General features: G+C 47.2%; 1 protein-coding gene across 5 annotated transcripts in view; it reads right to left on the bottom strand.

The window, feature by feature from the left end:
• Positions 1-15,628, bottom strand: part of FERMT2 (FERM domain containing kindlin 2) — a 52,727-nt gene that overhangs the window by 7,473 nt on the left and 29,626 nt on the right. For 3 of the 5 annotated variants that reach the window (XR_015772882.1, XM_014257478.2, XM_088057381.1), the window contains exons 4-12: positions 12,635-12,769; positions 9,046-9,078; positions 8,371-8,596; positions 8,148-8,250; positions 7,623-7,730; positions 5,652-5,786; positions 3,992-4,041; positions 1,733-1,857; positions 294-400 (exon numbers count right to left, since the gene is read on the bottom strand). Coding sequence is in view for 4 of the 5 variants with exons in the window: in XM_014257478.2 (XP_014112953.1) it covers positions 294-400; positions 1,733-1,857; positions 3,992-4,041; positions 5,652-5,786; positions 7,623-7,730; positions 8,148-8,250; positions 8,371-8,596; positions 9,046-9,078; positions 12,635-12,769 (1,022 nt within the window). In the remaining variant the exon portion in view is untranslated. The remainder of the gene's footprint in view (positions 1-293; positions 401-1,732; positions 1,858-3,991; positions 4,042-5,651; positions 5,787-7,622; positions 7,731-8,147; positions 8,251-8,370; positions 8,597-9,045; positions 9,079-12,634; positions 12,770-15,628) is intronic. The other 2 variants (XM_088057382.1, XM_088057384.1) reach the window with 1 other exon arrangement.

Raw genomic sequence — 15,628 nt, 5'->3', positions numbered from 1 at the left:
GACCAGCAGGCCCCTCAAAAAACACCCCATGGAGCCCTCATTCCCCCTCCCAGCCTCAGGAGACTCCAACATGCACAAAGACAGGCAGAAACCAAACCAACGTGTGGCCAAAAACCACACGACAAAGCCAAGGCTGAATTTTCTGCTCCGATCTCACAGGTGACTTGGAGCACATTTGGAATGCTGAGATTAGACAGGTGAGAGGATTTTTCTATTTGTTTTTTAAAGAACAGCACCTGAGCAGGATGGTGGGCAAAGGGAAAAGAGGTGGCCAGTCCAAGAGATGAACTTACGTTGTCGCAGCGCAGCCAAATCTCGTTCATCCCCTCCGCCACAGGAATCAGGAGCTTGATGTTGAACTTCTGACCAGAGATGTTCACATCAGGGGTAACTTCACATCCTGCAGTGAGGAAGATGGTGTTTAGCAGGGTGTGAGGAACTGTGATTTAAAAAGTGGCAAAGAAAGCGAAAATAGGAAAAGAGCCAAGCTCCCTGACTCAAGGGTCTCGAGAGGCATCTCAGTGCTGCCGAAGGTTTGTCCCACTGATGGGATGAACCCTCCACACCTGTGTCAGATGTCCCTTTTTCCAAGTGTCAGGAAAACAGGGGGAAAAGCACGACCTGATCTGAAAGCAATGAAGCCAAAGCGAACACGCACCCACAGAACTCCTGGATCCTGCCTGGAATCAGAAATGGATCCAGTGGCTGGCAAACATCCCAAAATCTTCATGAAAGCACAGGAAAAGGTGACTGGACGGGTGCTGCCTCTCACCCTGAAACCCCTCTATGTTATTTATGAGTGATGGGATGCCATGAAGTGTTTCAGGCCAGGCTGGGTGGGGCTTGGACCAGCCCGGTTTAGTGGAAGGTGTCCCAGCCCGTGGGAGCGAGGTGGAGCTGGATGGGCTTTAAAGTCCCTTCCAACCCAAACCTTTCAGGGATTCCATGATTTGGCTGCTGCAGCCAGCAGCGAGGTGTGAGCATCCCGCTCCTGGTGCCTGGAGAGAATTCCCAGTGGTTGTGTAAACACAGGGGGTGAGGAACCGACCCAGCCGCGGCAGCGCGGGCGCCGCCTCCCAGATTTCTGCTAAGTGCTGTCACAGCAGATTTGTCAAAAGCTCCCAGAAAGGTCCTGGGGGCCAGGCCTCGCTCCCACAGCAGCCTGAGGTCGCCTGGCATCCCCCCTGCTCCTGCCTCCACGGGGAGAACAGACGAGCTCACGGCAGCTCCGCGGCTGCCGGAGCAGGAATGTTTCACTTGACGCAAGGACAGGCAGCCACCGTAGGAATTTCAGCTCTTGAGTGAGGCAGCTCCCAAGCAGCAGCGGGGAGAGGGGGAGAAATAAAGGCAGCAGAGGAAGAAAGTGGTCTGCTCTTTCCAGTTTCTGCCATGCAACCCTTTGGGTAACTGACAGAAAGGGCAGGCGGAAGGTTGGAACAAGGTTTGGAAGGTCCCCTCTGACCCAAACCATTCCATGGTTCCCCAAGCTCTCTTCCCAGGCTATTGGGGGGCTGGTGGTGATTCCCCATGGGATCACATGTAGCCACTATTTGGAATTCCAAATCTGTGCCACGATATCAATCCCATCCACCTCATTCCTTCACACACCTTTACCCAACCCTGGGATGGAATTCTGAGGCGATAAAGCAGCGGGAAAACAAGACACAGGAGGAGCAGCCCATTCCTGGAATAAGAAGCAGCTTCTCTTACCCCAACCTCGTGCTTCTCTTACCTCTCAGGTTCATCTGGTGAGCAGGAGTCCCGTTGGATTCCTCTTTGCTTTTGTAGCAGGAGATGGAGGTATCTTTGAAGGTGCACCAGTAGGGCTTGTAGCCTTTCAACGTCAGCTTCTTGGGCCTGCAGGACACGTGGAGGGACATCTCACTTGGCCTGAGCTCCTCAAACAAGCTGCTTCCCAGGAAACCTCAGCATTTCCTCAGAATTGCAGCCCTGGCAAGCTGCTGGCAGCAGCCTGGGTTATTCCCACCCAGCCTGGGGGCTCAGCCATCCCTTCACTGCTGGCTCAAGGAGTTGAGCTCCAATTCCAAGTTTGGACTCTTCAATCCCAGGGAGATAATTTGGGCAAGGTGGGGGGAGCAGGAGGACTGTGCTATAAAACAGATGAAGCACTGCAAAGTCTGCCTCTCCAGCCACCACATGAAACTGGAACAGCTCTGAGGGGAAGCAGCACTTCCAAGGACGTGTCAGTCACGCACACGCCTGAGTGCACTCCTTGTTTTCTTTTTAAACACTCCAGAGCACAAAAGGTTCCGTTCTTTTCTACAGAAAACATGGATTTTGTTTGATTCTGCAGGAGAACCGATGGCCCTGAGAAGTGAAGCACCCTGAACTGATCCCAACACAAGCCCAGAGCCTTCACAGAGCTCCAAGTATCGGAGTATTTTAACCTTCCTGAGTTCTAAATCTTATTCTAAGGCTGGATCTGCAGCCTCTCATGCATTTCTTGTATTTTCATCTCAGAAACAGTGCTGAGAGTAGTTTAGATGGGATATTGGGAAGAAATCCTTCCCTGCGAGGGCAGTGAGGCCCTGGCACAGAGAAGCTGTGGCTGCCCCTGGATCCCTGCAAGTGCCCAAGGCCAGGCTGGACAGGGCTTGGAACAACCTGGGATAGTGGAAGGTGGAACTATCCAGGTGGTGGAACAGGATGATCTTTAAAGTCCAACCCAACCCAAAACACTCTGTAATTCTATGATTTTAGCTGGCAAGAGCAGTAACTTGGCTGGCAGGGGAGAGAAAACCATTCCAAACCTCTACAGCCACACCAGGCACACACTGGGACACATTTACAGGGGTTAAATATATGGAATACAAGGAATGCTCCCCCAATCCTCCTCCCCAGCTGAAGTGGGACAAGAAGCACATCCAAAGCTGGGACAGCTCCAAGCATTGCACCTTTTACACTGGATTTCTGGCACTAAAATACCACCTGAGCCCCGTTTTTAGGAGCAAATGGAATTGTGTGTTCAATCTGACAGCCTCAAACCCCAGGGTTTAGGGCTGAGTGAGGAACCAGCAGCTTCTGGCTGCTCCATCCCCTGGCACTCCAATGTGCAGGCAATTAGCTCCCGGAGTGGTGCCTAATTTGATTGGCAAATCAGCAGATCAAGGGGAAGAACAAGTTTTTTGTTTGTTTGTTTGTTCAAGGGAGGGAAGAAACACCCACTGAGGGGCTGGGCACAGCCTTGAAACCTTGCCCCAGTTAATCCAGACCACAAGCCCAGACAGAGGCAGAGACCTCGTTAATTCACCTCCGGAGAGGGAGAAGGAGTTTTCAGAGCAGAGTGCCAGGTTCTGGCTCCAGAACCAAACAATTCATAAAATAAAGGCTTGTTCCAGAGCCACTTCACTGTCTGCAGTGGTTTTTTTCCCCCCACCACCCTACAGCTCTGCTGTGAAATCCCATCAAGTGTTTCCAGCTTCCAGAACTTTCACTGCAGCAGGCAATAAATTGCAAAAGACGGTCGTGGCTGCCAAAAATGTTCCTCCGAGTCCAGACGCTGCCGTTCCCGGTCTCCATGAACCACCAACCGAGTCAAAGCAAGCTAAAAAAACAACCCTAAATCCTGAGCAAGCTGGGAGAGGGGCAGAATCAACTTAACCTGCTCCTTTTGGCATGGAGAGACCGGGATCCTGGCTGGATAGAATTCCTCCAGCCTCCTGCAGACCAGGAGAAATCTTTGAGGGAGGTTTTTAAGTTTCACTCCTCATTTTAGTATGGTTTGTTCTCTCCTGGGCATTAAATGTGTTAAAAGAAACATCCCAGCACACACTGTTGGCTATGGGATGCACCAGAGCAGGAAAACACCTTGAATTTTGTTTAAGTTTAAATATTGAACATTTTGAGTATCGTAAGGCTGGGAGATAAAAAAAAAAAAAAAGAAAAAAAAAGAAGGAGATTAAGAGGCAGGACCATGAATTATTCACAGCCATTACCAGTTCCACAAGCAGCTCTTCCCATCAGCACTTACTTGAAGACTTTAATGTAGTCGGCGAGCTCTGGGATGGAAGTGATGTCACCCTGGAAATCAAAGATTATCCCACTCACTTGGAGCAGTGGGATCAGGAGGGAAGGGATGTGGTGCAGGGGAGAAAACCAGGAGCACCATCAGGGCTTAGAGGTCGTGAAACTGCTCCTGAGAAAGCCCCAGGAGAAGAGAGCAGTGAAAAATGCAGGGCCCAGCTCTGCTGTTTGGAAAGCAGAGGACAAGGCTTGATTTTCCTTTGAGGAATTCCTGCTGCTGCTGGAGCCAATTCCCAGCCCCGGGGTCACCGGTGGCCACGGCAGCAGCGTTTGCACAGGGAATTTTCTCCTCCCTTCAGTTATTCCTGATGCTCCAAACAAAAGGGGAAGAGGCACCTCTGATGAGAACTGACTGGAGAAGGGAATTCTAAGATTTTAAGATTTGTTTTTTCCCCCCGCCCCAAAATTTTTTAAATATTGAGTTTAAACTCCCTTTTTTTTTTTTTTTTTTTTTTGCATCAGGGTGGCACTTGCAATTCCCAGAAACTGGAAATAAAAACAAATTTCAAGGGACAGGCAAAGGGAGGATTGCTCCAGGAGCTTCCAGTAGCAAGACAGTTTACTTTCAGTCTGCAATGAGAAACTGTTTACAGATACCACAGGGGAAAAAAAAATGCAGAATCTAAACAAACAATCCAGTAATTGCCCATTATCCAAATTCAATTACTCGAATGCATCTGGAAATGGCTCCTGCTACAAAGCCCTATGGAAAGGGATGGGGTTTTTTTTTTGGATGAATCATTGTCCTCTTCACCCCTGTCTGGCAGGGACTGTTCCTCAGTGATGTGCTTCAAATCTGGTTTTGCAAAAGGAATTAGAAAATATGTCTTGGTGATAAAAATTTGTTATTTCTGGTTTATACTGCAAAGCTCTGCTGTTGTTAATGCCAATAAAGCATCTAAGGATGGATGGAGCTTCAAAAAGACCTGTCATAAACACTTAAAAAATTATATGAAGTGTAAAAGTGGAAAATTTCAGAGATTTTAGGGTTGGAAAGAGATGGTTTAAATGTGCAAAATGTCTGGAAAAGCTGTGCTGGGCCAAGGCTGACAGGACTGAGTCTTTTTAATGTCCTTTAATTTTCAGGCTTTATATTTTTAAAGGTGGAAAACCAGTGTTAAAACGACTTCAATAAAAAAAAAAAAAAAAATCCCAAATGCTCTGAAATACAGACCTAGGCTAAAATCCAGTCTAATAAAAATAGGGTTTCATAAGCCTAAATTAGTTCTGAAAATCCAGCAGCTGCTTTAGGTCCTGTAAAACGTGAATTAGAAACAGTGGAAGAGGAACCTCAGCGTGGAAAACTCAGTTATTTGGGAAAGTCAGTAGTCAGGATAAAAAAAAACACCTTTATTTATATTTAGTTTTCCATTATTTCATCAAGAGGGTGGCTTGGTGCAGGGAGGATCAGTAAGATCCTGTCTCCTCCAAGACTTTTCCAGATGCTGCCCAGGGTTCCCTCTTTCCAGAACTATCCCTTGGTATCTAAAATCCCTGTATTTTAAAGAAAATACTACTGGGGTGTGAGCAACTTCCTCGTAAGAATTAGAATTAAAAAAAGAAATAAATGAGGTTGGATGCCTGGAAAAGTTCCCTGCAGCCCTTACCAGGATTGTGGATGTTTTGCCACCTTCCAGGGTGATTTCCAGGTCCGAGAGCGCGGCGTCCACCTCGTCCACGTCCTTGTCACTGTGGTTCAGGTGGTTTTCCGAGGACATGATGGACAGCTTGTTGATGTGGTACTGGAAGGCAAGGCCAGGGTCACACCTGGATGCTCCTGTGAGCCCAGGACCCCGCGGGATCATCGTGACACAGCTGCCACGCTTGGGAAGGGGAGTGGGACACCAGGAGCAGAGGCCACCAAATCCTGGGAGGGTTTGTTAGGTCAGGAATGACCATCTTGGATGTTTCCAGTCCAAGGGGCCTCCAGGCACTGATCCCTGAAGGAGATCTCTGGACTCCACAGGGCAGAGCTGCTCTTTCCACCGAGCTGAGGTTGGAAGGGACCTCTGGGGGTCACCTGGTCCCACTCCCTGCTCCAGCAGGGAGCTGCTGTCCAGGACCACATCCAGGACCACATCCAGGATCACATCCACCACATCCAGGACCACATCCAGGATCACATCCACCACATCCACCACATCCACCACATCCAGAACCACAGCCAGGACCACATCCACCACATCCAGAACCACATCCACCACATCCAGGATCACATCCAGGACCACATCCACCACATCCAGGACCACATCCACCACATCCACCACATCCAGGACCACATCCACCACATCCAGGACCACATCCAGGACCACTGGAGTAACTCCAGTGATGGACACTCCCCAGCCTCTCTGTGCCATTGGTCACCCCCTGCCATGGAGATGTTTCCTGATGTGCAGAGGGACCCTCCTGTGTTCCAGGCTGTGTCCATGGCCTCTGCTCCTGCCACTGGGCACCTCTGCCCACCCCCTTTCCTGCCTCTCACCAGGTGTTTATGGATGTTTTTGAAGGGACAAAAGATTCCCCATCCCTGGAAGTGTCCCAAGGCCAGGTTGGATGGGGCTGGAACAACCTGGGATAGTGGAAGTGTCCCTGCCCATGGCAGGGGAGGAACAAGATGACCTTTAAAGCCCATTCCAACCCAAACCATTGTAGGATTCTATGTCTTTGCATCTGTTTTCACCCCAGAAAACCAAAACATCCATAAAATCTCACAGGAAGTGCCCAACCCACTCTGGAGCACTTGGATGTAAACTGAGTCATTATATTCCTGCTTTTCTCTCTTTTTTTTTTCCTGGGAGGGGCCCTTGGAGCAGGCAGCCCTGCTCCTGAGGGGGATATTTCTGCATCCTACAGCTCCAAGGTGTGCCAGACCACACAGAACAAATGCCTGTCATCCCTCTCGTGGAAGTCAATAGCAGGTGGAGCATTTATGCCAAATCACACTGAGTATTTCATAAAGCAGATAAATAAATAGTTCTGGGAAAGCCACAGATTATCCCCAGCTGGTTTGGGGGCAGAGAGCCAGAAAGGCACAGTTCAGTAACCCCGTGCTCGTATGGGATGGGTTAAGAAGGACAGAACTAAAAGTTAAGATAGATATAAATATGTTTGGTAAAAGCAGGTCAAGCTCTTTTTCATGAGGGATATTCAGTGGCAAATATTTAGATTATCTCATAAACTCAAGTGAGGATCTGGAGATGGGAAATGATCCAACTTCTACCAACATGAGAAGGCCAAGCTCCCACCAGAGACAAGGTGAGGCTTAAAATATGATTTTAAACTGAAGAAGGGATGGTTTAGATGGGAAATTGGGAAGGAATTCTTGGCTGTGAGGGTGGAGAGGCCCTGGCACAGTTTGCCCAGAGAAGCTGTGGCTGCCCCATCATTGGAAGTGTCCAAGATCAAGCTGGAGCACCCTGGGATAGTGGAAGGGGATTGAACTGGACGGGCTTCGTGGTCTCTTCCAACCCAAACCATTCTGGGATTCCATAATTTCCTTCATCAGATTAATGAGCAGAGAAGCCTGCAAACGAAATCAAGTCTAAGCCAACCCAGGGCAGTCTGGGGCTGTCTCTCACCTGCAGTGCTGCAAACATCATCATCTCCTCCTCCGTGCACTCGATCTCCTCCAGCAGGATCGCCCACTTGGACTGCTCGTACAGCTGGTTGATCCTGATCGCGTCGTACTGCGGCACAGAAACGCGGAATGCTTGGAAAACCAGGAGCCCAGCTCAACACAAACCACCCCAGCAATGGAAGCTGTCCCTGCCCACGGCAGGGTGCTGGAATGAGATAATCCCTATGGCCCACCCCAACCCAAACTATTCTGGGATTCTGTGATCTCTCATCTCAACACAACACCTGGATACGAGACTGAAAATCCTCTGCCACTGGCTGTAAGAACTCTTTAAGCTCCTCTAGCAACACCTAAAACCCCTGGTACATAGCAGCACAAATCCTGGGTTTGGTGCCCACACAACCAATTTTCAAACTTCCACGTTCTTTGGGAGATTTACCAACACAACAGCACGTTAGAGATCCAGGCACCCCTCACTCCAAAGGACGGAGATTTCAAAATGCAAGCGGAATGAGGAGCTCTGTACCTTTGGATTCAGGTCAAAAAAGCTGTAGTACTTGAACCGGAGTAGCAAAGCCTCGTTTTCTTTCACCTCCTGCTCCATCAGGGATCGGGATGAGTCCAGCCACCTGTGAATTGCCAACACGGGATAACACACGGAACGCTCCGGCGGAGTCGCCACGACGCTCTCGAGAACACAATTAAAAATCAGCAAAAAAAATCCCCAAATCCTCAGCTCCTGAACTCACCCTTGGTTGATTTTGGCCTTATCGAGCAGCGTCTGGGGCTTGTACATTTTGGCTAAGGACTCCGGGGAGGTGATGGGCTGGCTCACGGCCAGGATTCCCGGGTTGCCCTCGGACAGGGCGCTGTCGCCGAACCAGGCGGACGTGGGGGACAGGGGGCTGCCGTCGTGGGCGTCGTAGGTCGGCGTCATCGTTTTGCTATAGAGTCCTGGGCTTGAATAGATATTTCCTACCAGCGGGGGGAATAAAAGCCGGGAATTAGCCCAGGGCCAAGCCCCGCCTGCTCCCGGCCACGCCGGCTCCGCGCAAACCCGGAGCCGGCCGACGGAAAACTTTCCCTTTTCATCTTTCCGCAATGGGAAAGCGCTGCGCTGCTTGTTCTCCCGTGAAAACCTGTCCCTCTCCTCTCTCTCTCGGCTCTTCTCCAAGAGCAAAACTGATGGAAAACTCATTCCAGCCCAAATGATGGGAAAAGAACTCAGGTCTCCCACACCGGGAAGCTCCTGCCCCCTGAGTTTCTGTGGCACCTGGGACATGAGTGGCCCCCGACTTACCGGTATTACCTGTTGCTTAAAGATTTTGGAAGTCAAAAGTTTTAGAGGAGCAGGAAAATAAACTAAAGGTGCAGCCAAAGAGACCACAGGCAGAGGGCAAAAGTCCTATTGAGGTGGAGCTCACCTTTGACGGGGCCGATGTAAAGAATATCGGTGCCTATAGAGAGGGAAAGAAAGGAGGGAAGTGAGAAGGCGAGAGAAAGTCACCCGGAGAGCAGGAGAAGGACAGAAGCCAAAAATGGGCATTTTTGGAAGAGGGCAGAACAGCACAGGTGAGGTTGAACCACCCTAATGGAGCGTTTGCAGCAGCGCTGGTGGCAGCAAAGCAGCTCAAGTGACGTCCCGTTATTTTTTTCACGTTACGAGGACAGCCGGGCATGGAAATGCGACATTCCCGGATGGAAAAGCTTGCTGAGGTGGCCACACAAGTTCAGGATTAATGTGCTGAGTGGTGCAATGTGGTGCCAAACTGATCCCAAAGCACACGTTAATTCCCAGGCCTTTCCAAGTTGCACAGCTCGTACCGACTCAAAGCAGATATAAAAACAACCAAACATTTAAAAATTATTGATTTGAAGAGGAAAAAAAACCAAATCCAGCTCATTATCTCATAGCTCAGAATAGCTGAGAGCTTAACAGAGAGGTTGTGGCTGCCCCATCCCTGGAAGTGTTCCAGGAGAGCTTGGATGGGGCTTGGACAACCCGGTCTCTGGAAGATGTCTCTGCCCATGGCAGGGGATGGAATGAGATGAGCTTTAAGTCCCTTCCATCCCAAACCATTCAATGGAGCAGCCCCTCTTCACCTCACATGAACACCAAATTTTTATATAAAATCCAGATTTTTAGACTAAGGGAGGACCAACCACCACCTCCTAATGCCAGGAATTGCACTGCACATCGGGCAGAGCTCACCCAGCATCACCCGCTGGGCACAAATCTGCCCACCAGAACCAGAAGGTCCAACACCACGTTGGATTTTTGGGAAAGGGCTGTGTCCTTCCTAAACCACGAGCCTGCAGTTTGATACAGCCAAGCTCTCCCTCCCAGAGCTCTGCTGAGGGTGTTGAAGGTGATGACAGAGTTGAGATGCCAAAAACAAGGAGGCTTTTTGTGCCACCTCCTGCTGCTGCCCCGAGCCACCACCTTGGGCCACGCTCCAGCTCTTTGCTCCAAACCATCCCCCCCACCCTCACAGCCAAGGAATGACAGAAAACTGAGCTAGACTGGGAAAGTCCAAGACCAAACCAATGGAAAAACCCTTCTGAACTCTCGTTTTGCACCGTGGGCATCTCAAGGAGCAGGAAGAACGGTGCGAAATAGCAGCATCAACGTTGGTGACAGCCAACATCACGGCTAGGAAACTCCAAATAATTACAAACCTGATTCTAAACTGCCTGGGAGGGTGGAAAATGTGAGGGAAAGCCACCAAACAAGGATGCTTTTAATGCTCCTGCTCGTTTTGCTGGCATCCCAGCCTGGATGAATCATTTGGGGACCTGTAAGCACCATGGGGACCTGTCACCAAGACAGATCCAGCAAACCAGGCATGAGCAAAAAAAATGGTCAAGGGATGGAAAAATCCACCTTCATTTGCAAGGAAAAGACAAGGAATGATTTCCAGCTTTTTAGACCAGGTACTGTACTTTGGGAGCTGGAACTCCACGATGCTTAGTGTCCCTTCCAACCTGAGCTATCCTGTGGTTCTGTGATTATAAAAGCAGCAGAAAGGTGCTCTCCCCATGGATTGTTACAGCACTGGAGCAGAGAACTCCAACAAAAACCAGCCATAAACTCCCATCACCATCCATAAACCACTTCCCAAAAGAGCTCTTCCCCTCTCCCCATCCACCCTCACTGCAGCTTCAGCCTTTGCATGGCTTGAGCACACAAGGCTGAGCATCAACTGGACCAACACAAGAAAATCCCACTTTTTGCCCCAAATTTTGGGCCAGTTTTTCCATGAATATCCCCCACATTCCTTGACTGAGTGTCTGCTCCATCAGAGCAAAGCTTCCCCTGCACTGTTCTCCTCATTTCTTTCTCCAAACACCTGAAACATCTCAAAAGAAGCTTGCCTTGAAAAATTTGCCCCAGGCAGGCGGTGTCATGGAAAGTTCCAGCAGAAATAGCTACAAATTTGGCTAATTTATATAAACAAGTGACAACAGGTCTTTTGAAAATGTTGGGCAACACATCCTGTGGGTGTATTGACAACTCTGCCCACCGGGATTTAAATGGTTTCACTGCCAGGTTTGGGGTGCTCAGTGACAAAACACTCCCAGGACATTGAAATCAGCACCTCCTGAATTATTAATTGGTTTTCCAGAAGCTTTCAGCACACAAACTGATGTTGGAACAACGTCAGAAATGATTTATTCAGATGAAACCCACGACTTTTATCAAATGGCACCTGAACAGGCAGGAATTCAACCTGCTGTGAGTGATTTCATTCACAAGGAGAGCAAAACCAGCCAAGTGACTCACTGCAAGAGCCATAAATAATTAAAATAAACCCCAGCTTTTGCATACATTTCCCCCAAAGGAGGCCAAGTCTTTCCTATTAATCTAACAGAGGTGCTCTCTGTGAAGATTGGCTGTTGGAAAGGCTTAGAATGGACTTTCAAGATGAAAATGCCAAATGGAAATGAAAATTGACTGGAGCCTTGCCCAAATTCTCTGAGCCAGGAGTGGAAGAGGACAAGGCCAGAATAAATTTTAAGTAGCTGAGAGGAGAAGGAGCAGGATCAGAGCAAAAGGAGGATTATTTTTCCTTGTTCCAGAACTGTGGTGCACGTCACCCTGCACAGCCAAAACCTTCCTTTCTGCAAGCCCTGTGCCACCACTGGCATTAACCACACTCCATGACCTTCCCTGCAGTTGATTTAACATCAATTAATACAATTTTACAATTCCAAGGTAGTTTTTTTAATTACAGCTGCCCTGCTGCCCTTGGATTGCTGGATTTAAACCCAAGAGCTTTGGCAGCCAGACACGTCTCTCCCGCTCACCACCGTGGCTTTCTCCACAAATCAATCTGGGATAAAGTGCTCCCATTGGCCAAAATTCTGGTTTAAACTCCTGCCATTTGCCTTCAGACACCAGACTTCCAGCAGCCATGGAAAAAAAAGCTGAAAAACCCCTGTGCCTGCAAACACTTGCATCAATTTGCTGCCTGTGGTAACTCCATCGAGGATGTTACTTCATCAGGGATGTTACTCCACCAGAAATTCCCTTCCCAATCCTGCTCTGGATCAGGAATCCAGACTAGCCAAGCAATAAAAGGATTTATTTAACATCACAATCCATAGCTACACTGTTCATGTAAGGCATAAAGCAATTAATAAAACCCTGCCCTTGCTGGGCTGTAAATGCGGAGTAGAACGGTGGCACAGCCAGGAACGTTACACTAGGAACCATTTTCCACTGAACTCCTTTCTGATCAGGGTAAGAAAAGCTCTCAGCAACACCATGTGAGCGTTCAAGTGGCCACACTCGGGCTCTGCTGGGTTCTGTGAAGCCTGGGCTTGCTCTGCTCCCGGGAATGCGTGACAGCTCCAGCTCCAGACATGCATCCGTGCGACCGCGTGCTGCAGCCCGCCACGACTCGTGCCGTGGATTTGGGGTCTGTTTCTTGCACAGACTTTAAGAAATTCAATCAGCCCCAAGTTGCTGTGTTGGTTTTTACCCCGCTCCCAGTTTTTTTCCCAGCTCACCGGACCCCGGAGTGATCAGCGGCCCCTCCAGCTCGAAGGTGTCATCTTCACATTGATCGTCCAACTTCTTCTTTTTTTTCTTTGATGGATCTCTGGGTTTCCTCAAAAGGGAGAGTTCTTCTGGATGCCTGATGTCTGGAGGGGAAAATGGATCACTTTTACAATGGCAGGATGGAAAAAAAGGATAAAGAAGGGGAAATAAGGGGGAAAAGAAGAATATCCTTCCATTAGGAACCACATCCAGCAATGTCCAATATCTCCCTTGGATGAATTTCCTGCTCTGTAATGGTTAAAAATCAAGTTAAGGGCATTTTCCCTGCAAGCCTGTTGGAAACATGCACTGTCCTTGGCTGGAAAGGTAACATAACATTTGGATAAAATGTGGAATTTCCCAGGCACAGCCACTCAAATGTAAACGTGAGCACTGGTACACCCTGCCACAGAGCCTAGTAACACCTTCATACATTAAATATAAATAATAAAAATAATAAACTTCCAGATTAATAATATAAAATTATAAATAATATACTATATAGTAATACACACTATTATATAAATAATATAAATTAAAATCAGCACACATACTCAGCCATGTGGGTAACAGGCCAGACCCTCTCACTTCCATAGGAGCAATCCAAGATTGGATTAAACCATTTATTTACACATTAGACTGGAAAGTTTAAAGCCTGTAATTTACCCACTTTTAAAAGAGATTTTGGCTGAAGCATTTCCTTTTCACAGCAAACCTCTCCCACTTTCCGGCCTGGGATCAACCTGAACAATATAAAACCCATTTAAAACAAGGAGCATCCCATTGCCTTTATGTTTTAAGCCATGAGAATACGGGGAGCAAGGAAAAAGAGAATTTTTGTTTCCCACCAAGGCAGTACTTTGGGTTTGCTGCACTCAATTCCAAGTGGGAAGGAGTTTCCTGGGAAAGCAGAGCCCGCTCTCTGTTGTACCACTGAAACCTCTGAGGGACTGGAGCAGGAGCAGAGTCCTTGTGCTTGGTCAATGTGTGGGAGCTGACCTGGAAAAGGATTCACCTGGGCATGGAGCCATCAACTGCAGTGGTGAAAGGCTGCAAAAAGCTTGGAGAGCTCCAAAAGACAGCCTGGACTGGGAAAAGACAGGATGAGAGGGTTGGGGGTGCTCATCTGGAGAGGAAAAGGCTCCAGGGAGAGCTCAGAGCTCCTTGCAGGGCCTAAAGGGGCTCCAGGACAGCTGGAGAGGGGACAAGGGATGGAGGGACAGGACACAGGGAATGGCTCCCAGTGCCACAGGGCAGGGATGGATGGAAGATTGGGAAGGAATTCCTGGTTGTGTTGAGTGAGTAGGGGCTGGGATGGAATTCCCAGAGAAGCTGTGGCTGCCCTGGATCCCTGGAAGTGTCCAAGGCCAGGCTGGACAGGGTTGGAGCAGCCTGGGACAGTGGGAGGTGTCCCTGCCATGGCAGGGGATGGGATGGGATGAGATTTAAGGTCCTTTCCAATCCAAACCATCCCGTGATTCTCTGATGATTCTCTGGAGAGTATGGACACGCCTGAGCCTGGAAGGAGTTCTGGAGTCTCCTCTGCAGCTGCCTGTCCATGCTGAAGCTCCTGTGTTGTTTCTTGCTCTGTTTTTTGTACCCATCACCCCAAAAGGCTGAGCTGTAAAGCTTTCCCTGTGGAATGCCCTATGGAGAGCAGCCCCTGGTGCCATCCCTGCTTCAGGAGAGATCAGGAGACAGCAGCTGGCTGCAGCCAGGCTGTGTTTCCCACCCAGGGAATGCTGAAGGACACAACCAGCCATTATCCCACCCAGGAGAAGTTCCAGGGCCGGGATCTCACCACGTGCTGCCAGCAGTGGGAGTCCCCTGAGCACTCCCAGGCACGGGGTTAAAATTAACACTGGAATTTGGTCCCCAGCACGTGCCTGGGACAGGACACAGCCCCACACCAGCATCATCCCCTGCTGCAAACAAACTGGGAATTACCACACTGGGAACACGCCCCAGCCGGGTGCTTCTCAGGGGTGGATCCCCTTGGCATTCCTGAATCCAGAGGTTGCACACCTCTGGATTTAACCATCTTTTATATTGTAGGTGTCCCATCCCAAACCAATATCTAGCTTTAATTTAAGTTTTATTTTTATTTAATTTATTTTATTAATTTATATATATTATATAGTATAGTAGATATTTATTATATTATATTATATTATATTATATTATATTATATTATATTATATTATGTTATATAAATATAATATAATATAATATAATATAATATAATATAATATAATTATATTATATTTTATTATATTATTATATTACATTATTATATTATATCATATTACATTATTATATTATATCATATTATATTATTATATTATTATTATATTATTATATTATATTATATTGTATAATATAATATAATATATAATATTATTATATATTATTATATATTATATATATAATATAATTATATTATATTTATATTTTAAAATTATATTACTTATATTACTTACATTATGCTATACTATATTTTAATTATATATTATAATATATTTATAATATATTAATTAATTTTAATATTTATTTATATTCTTGTAGTTACACATGAAATTTATATATATATAAATACTGTACATATATTGACATATATTTATTTTTAGAAAGCATCATTTATTTTAAGCTTTATTTTTATTTATATATTTGTACTTATTTATTTCAATTGTAGCATTGAATCCCAGAATGGTTTGGGTTGGATGGAACCCTAAAGTCCACCTTGTTCCACCCCTTGCCATGGGCCTTGCCTGGGACACCTTCCACAATCCCAGGTTTCTCTAAGCCTTGTCCAATCTGGCCTTGAATGGGCTAAAAATATCTAGATTTAGATACCTATATGGATTTTAAATCTATAAAAAGATATAAAATATATAGATTTATATTTATTTTGTATGTAAACTTTTTGAACTTATATCTTAGTTTTATCTCTGTATTTACAGATA

Source organism: Pseudopodoces humilis, chromosome 7 (genome assembly GCF_049639895.1).
Source record: "Pseudopodoces humilis isolate 2021_Gansu_Grassland_sample_001 chromosome 7, ASM4963989v1, whole genome shotgun sequence".
Taxonomy (NCBI): domain Eukaryota; kingdom Metazoa; phylum Chordata; class Aves; order Passeriformes; family Paridae; genus Pseudopodoces; species Pseudopodoces humilis.
Note: the sequence above shows the minus strand (reverse complement) of the source record. Positions and strands in the feature narration are given on the sequence as shown.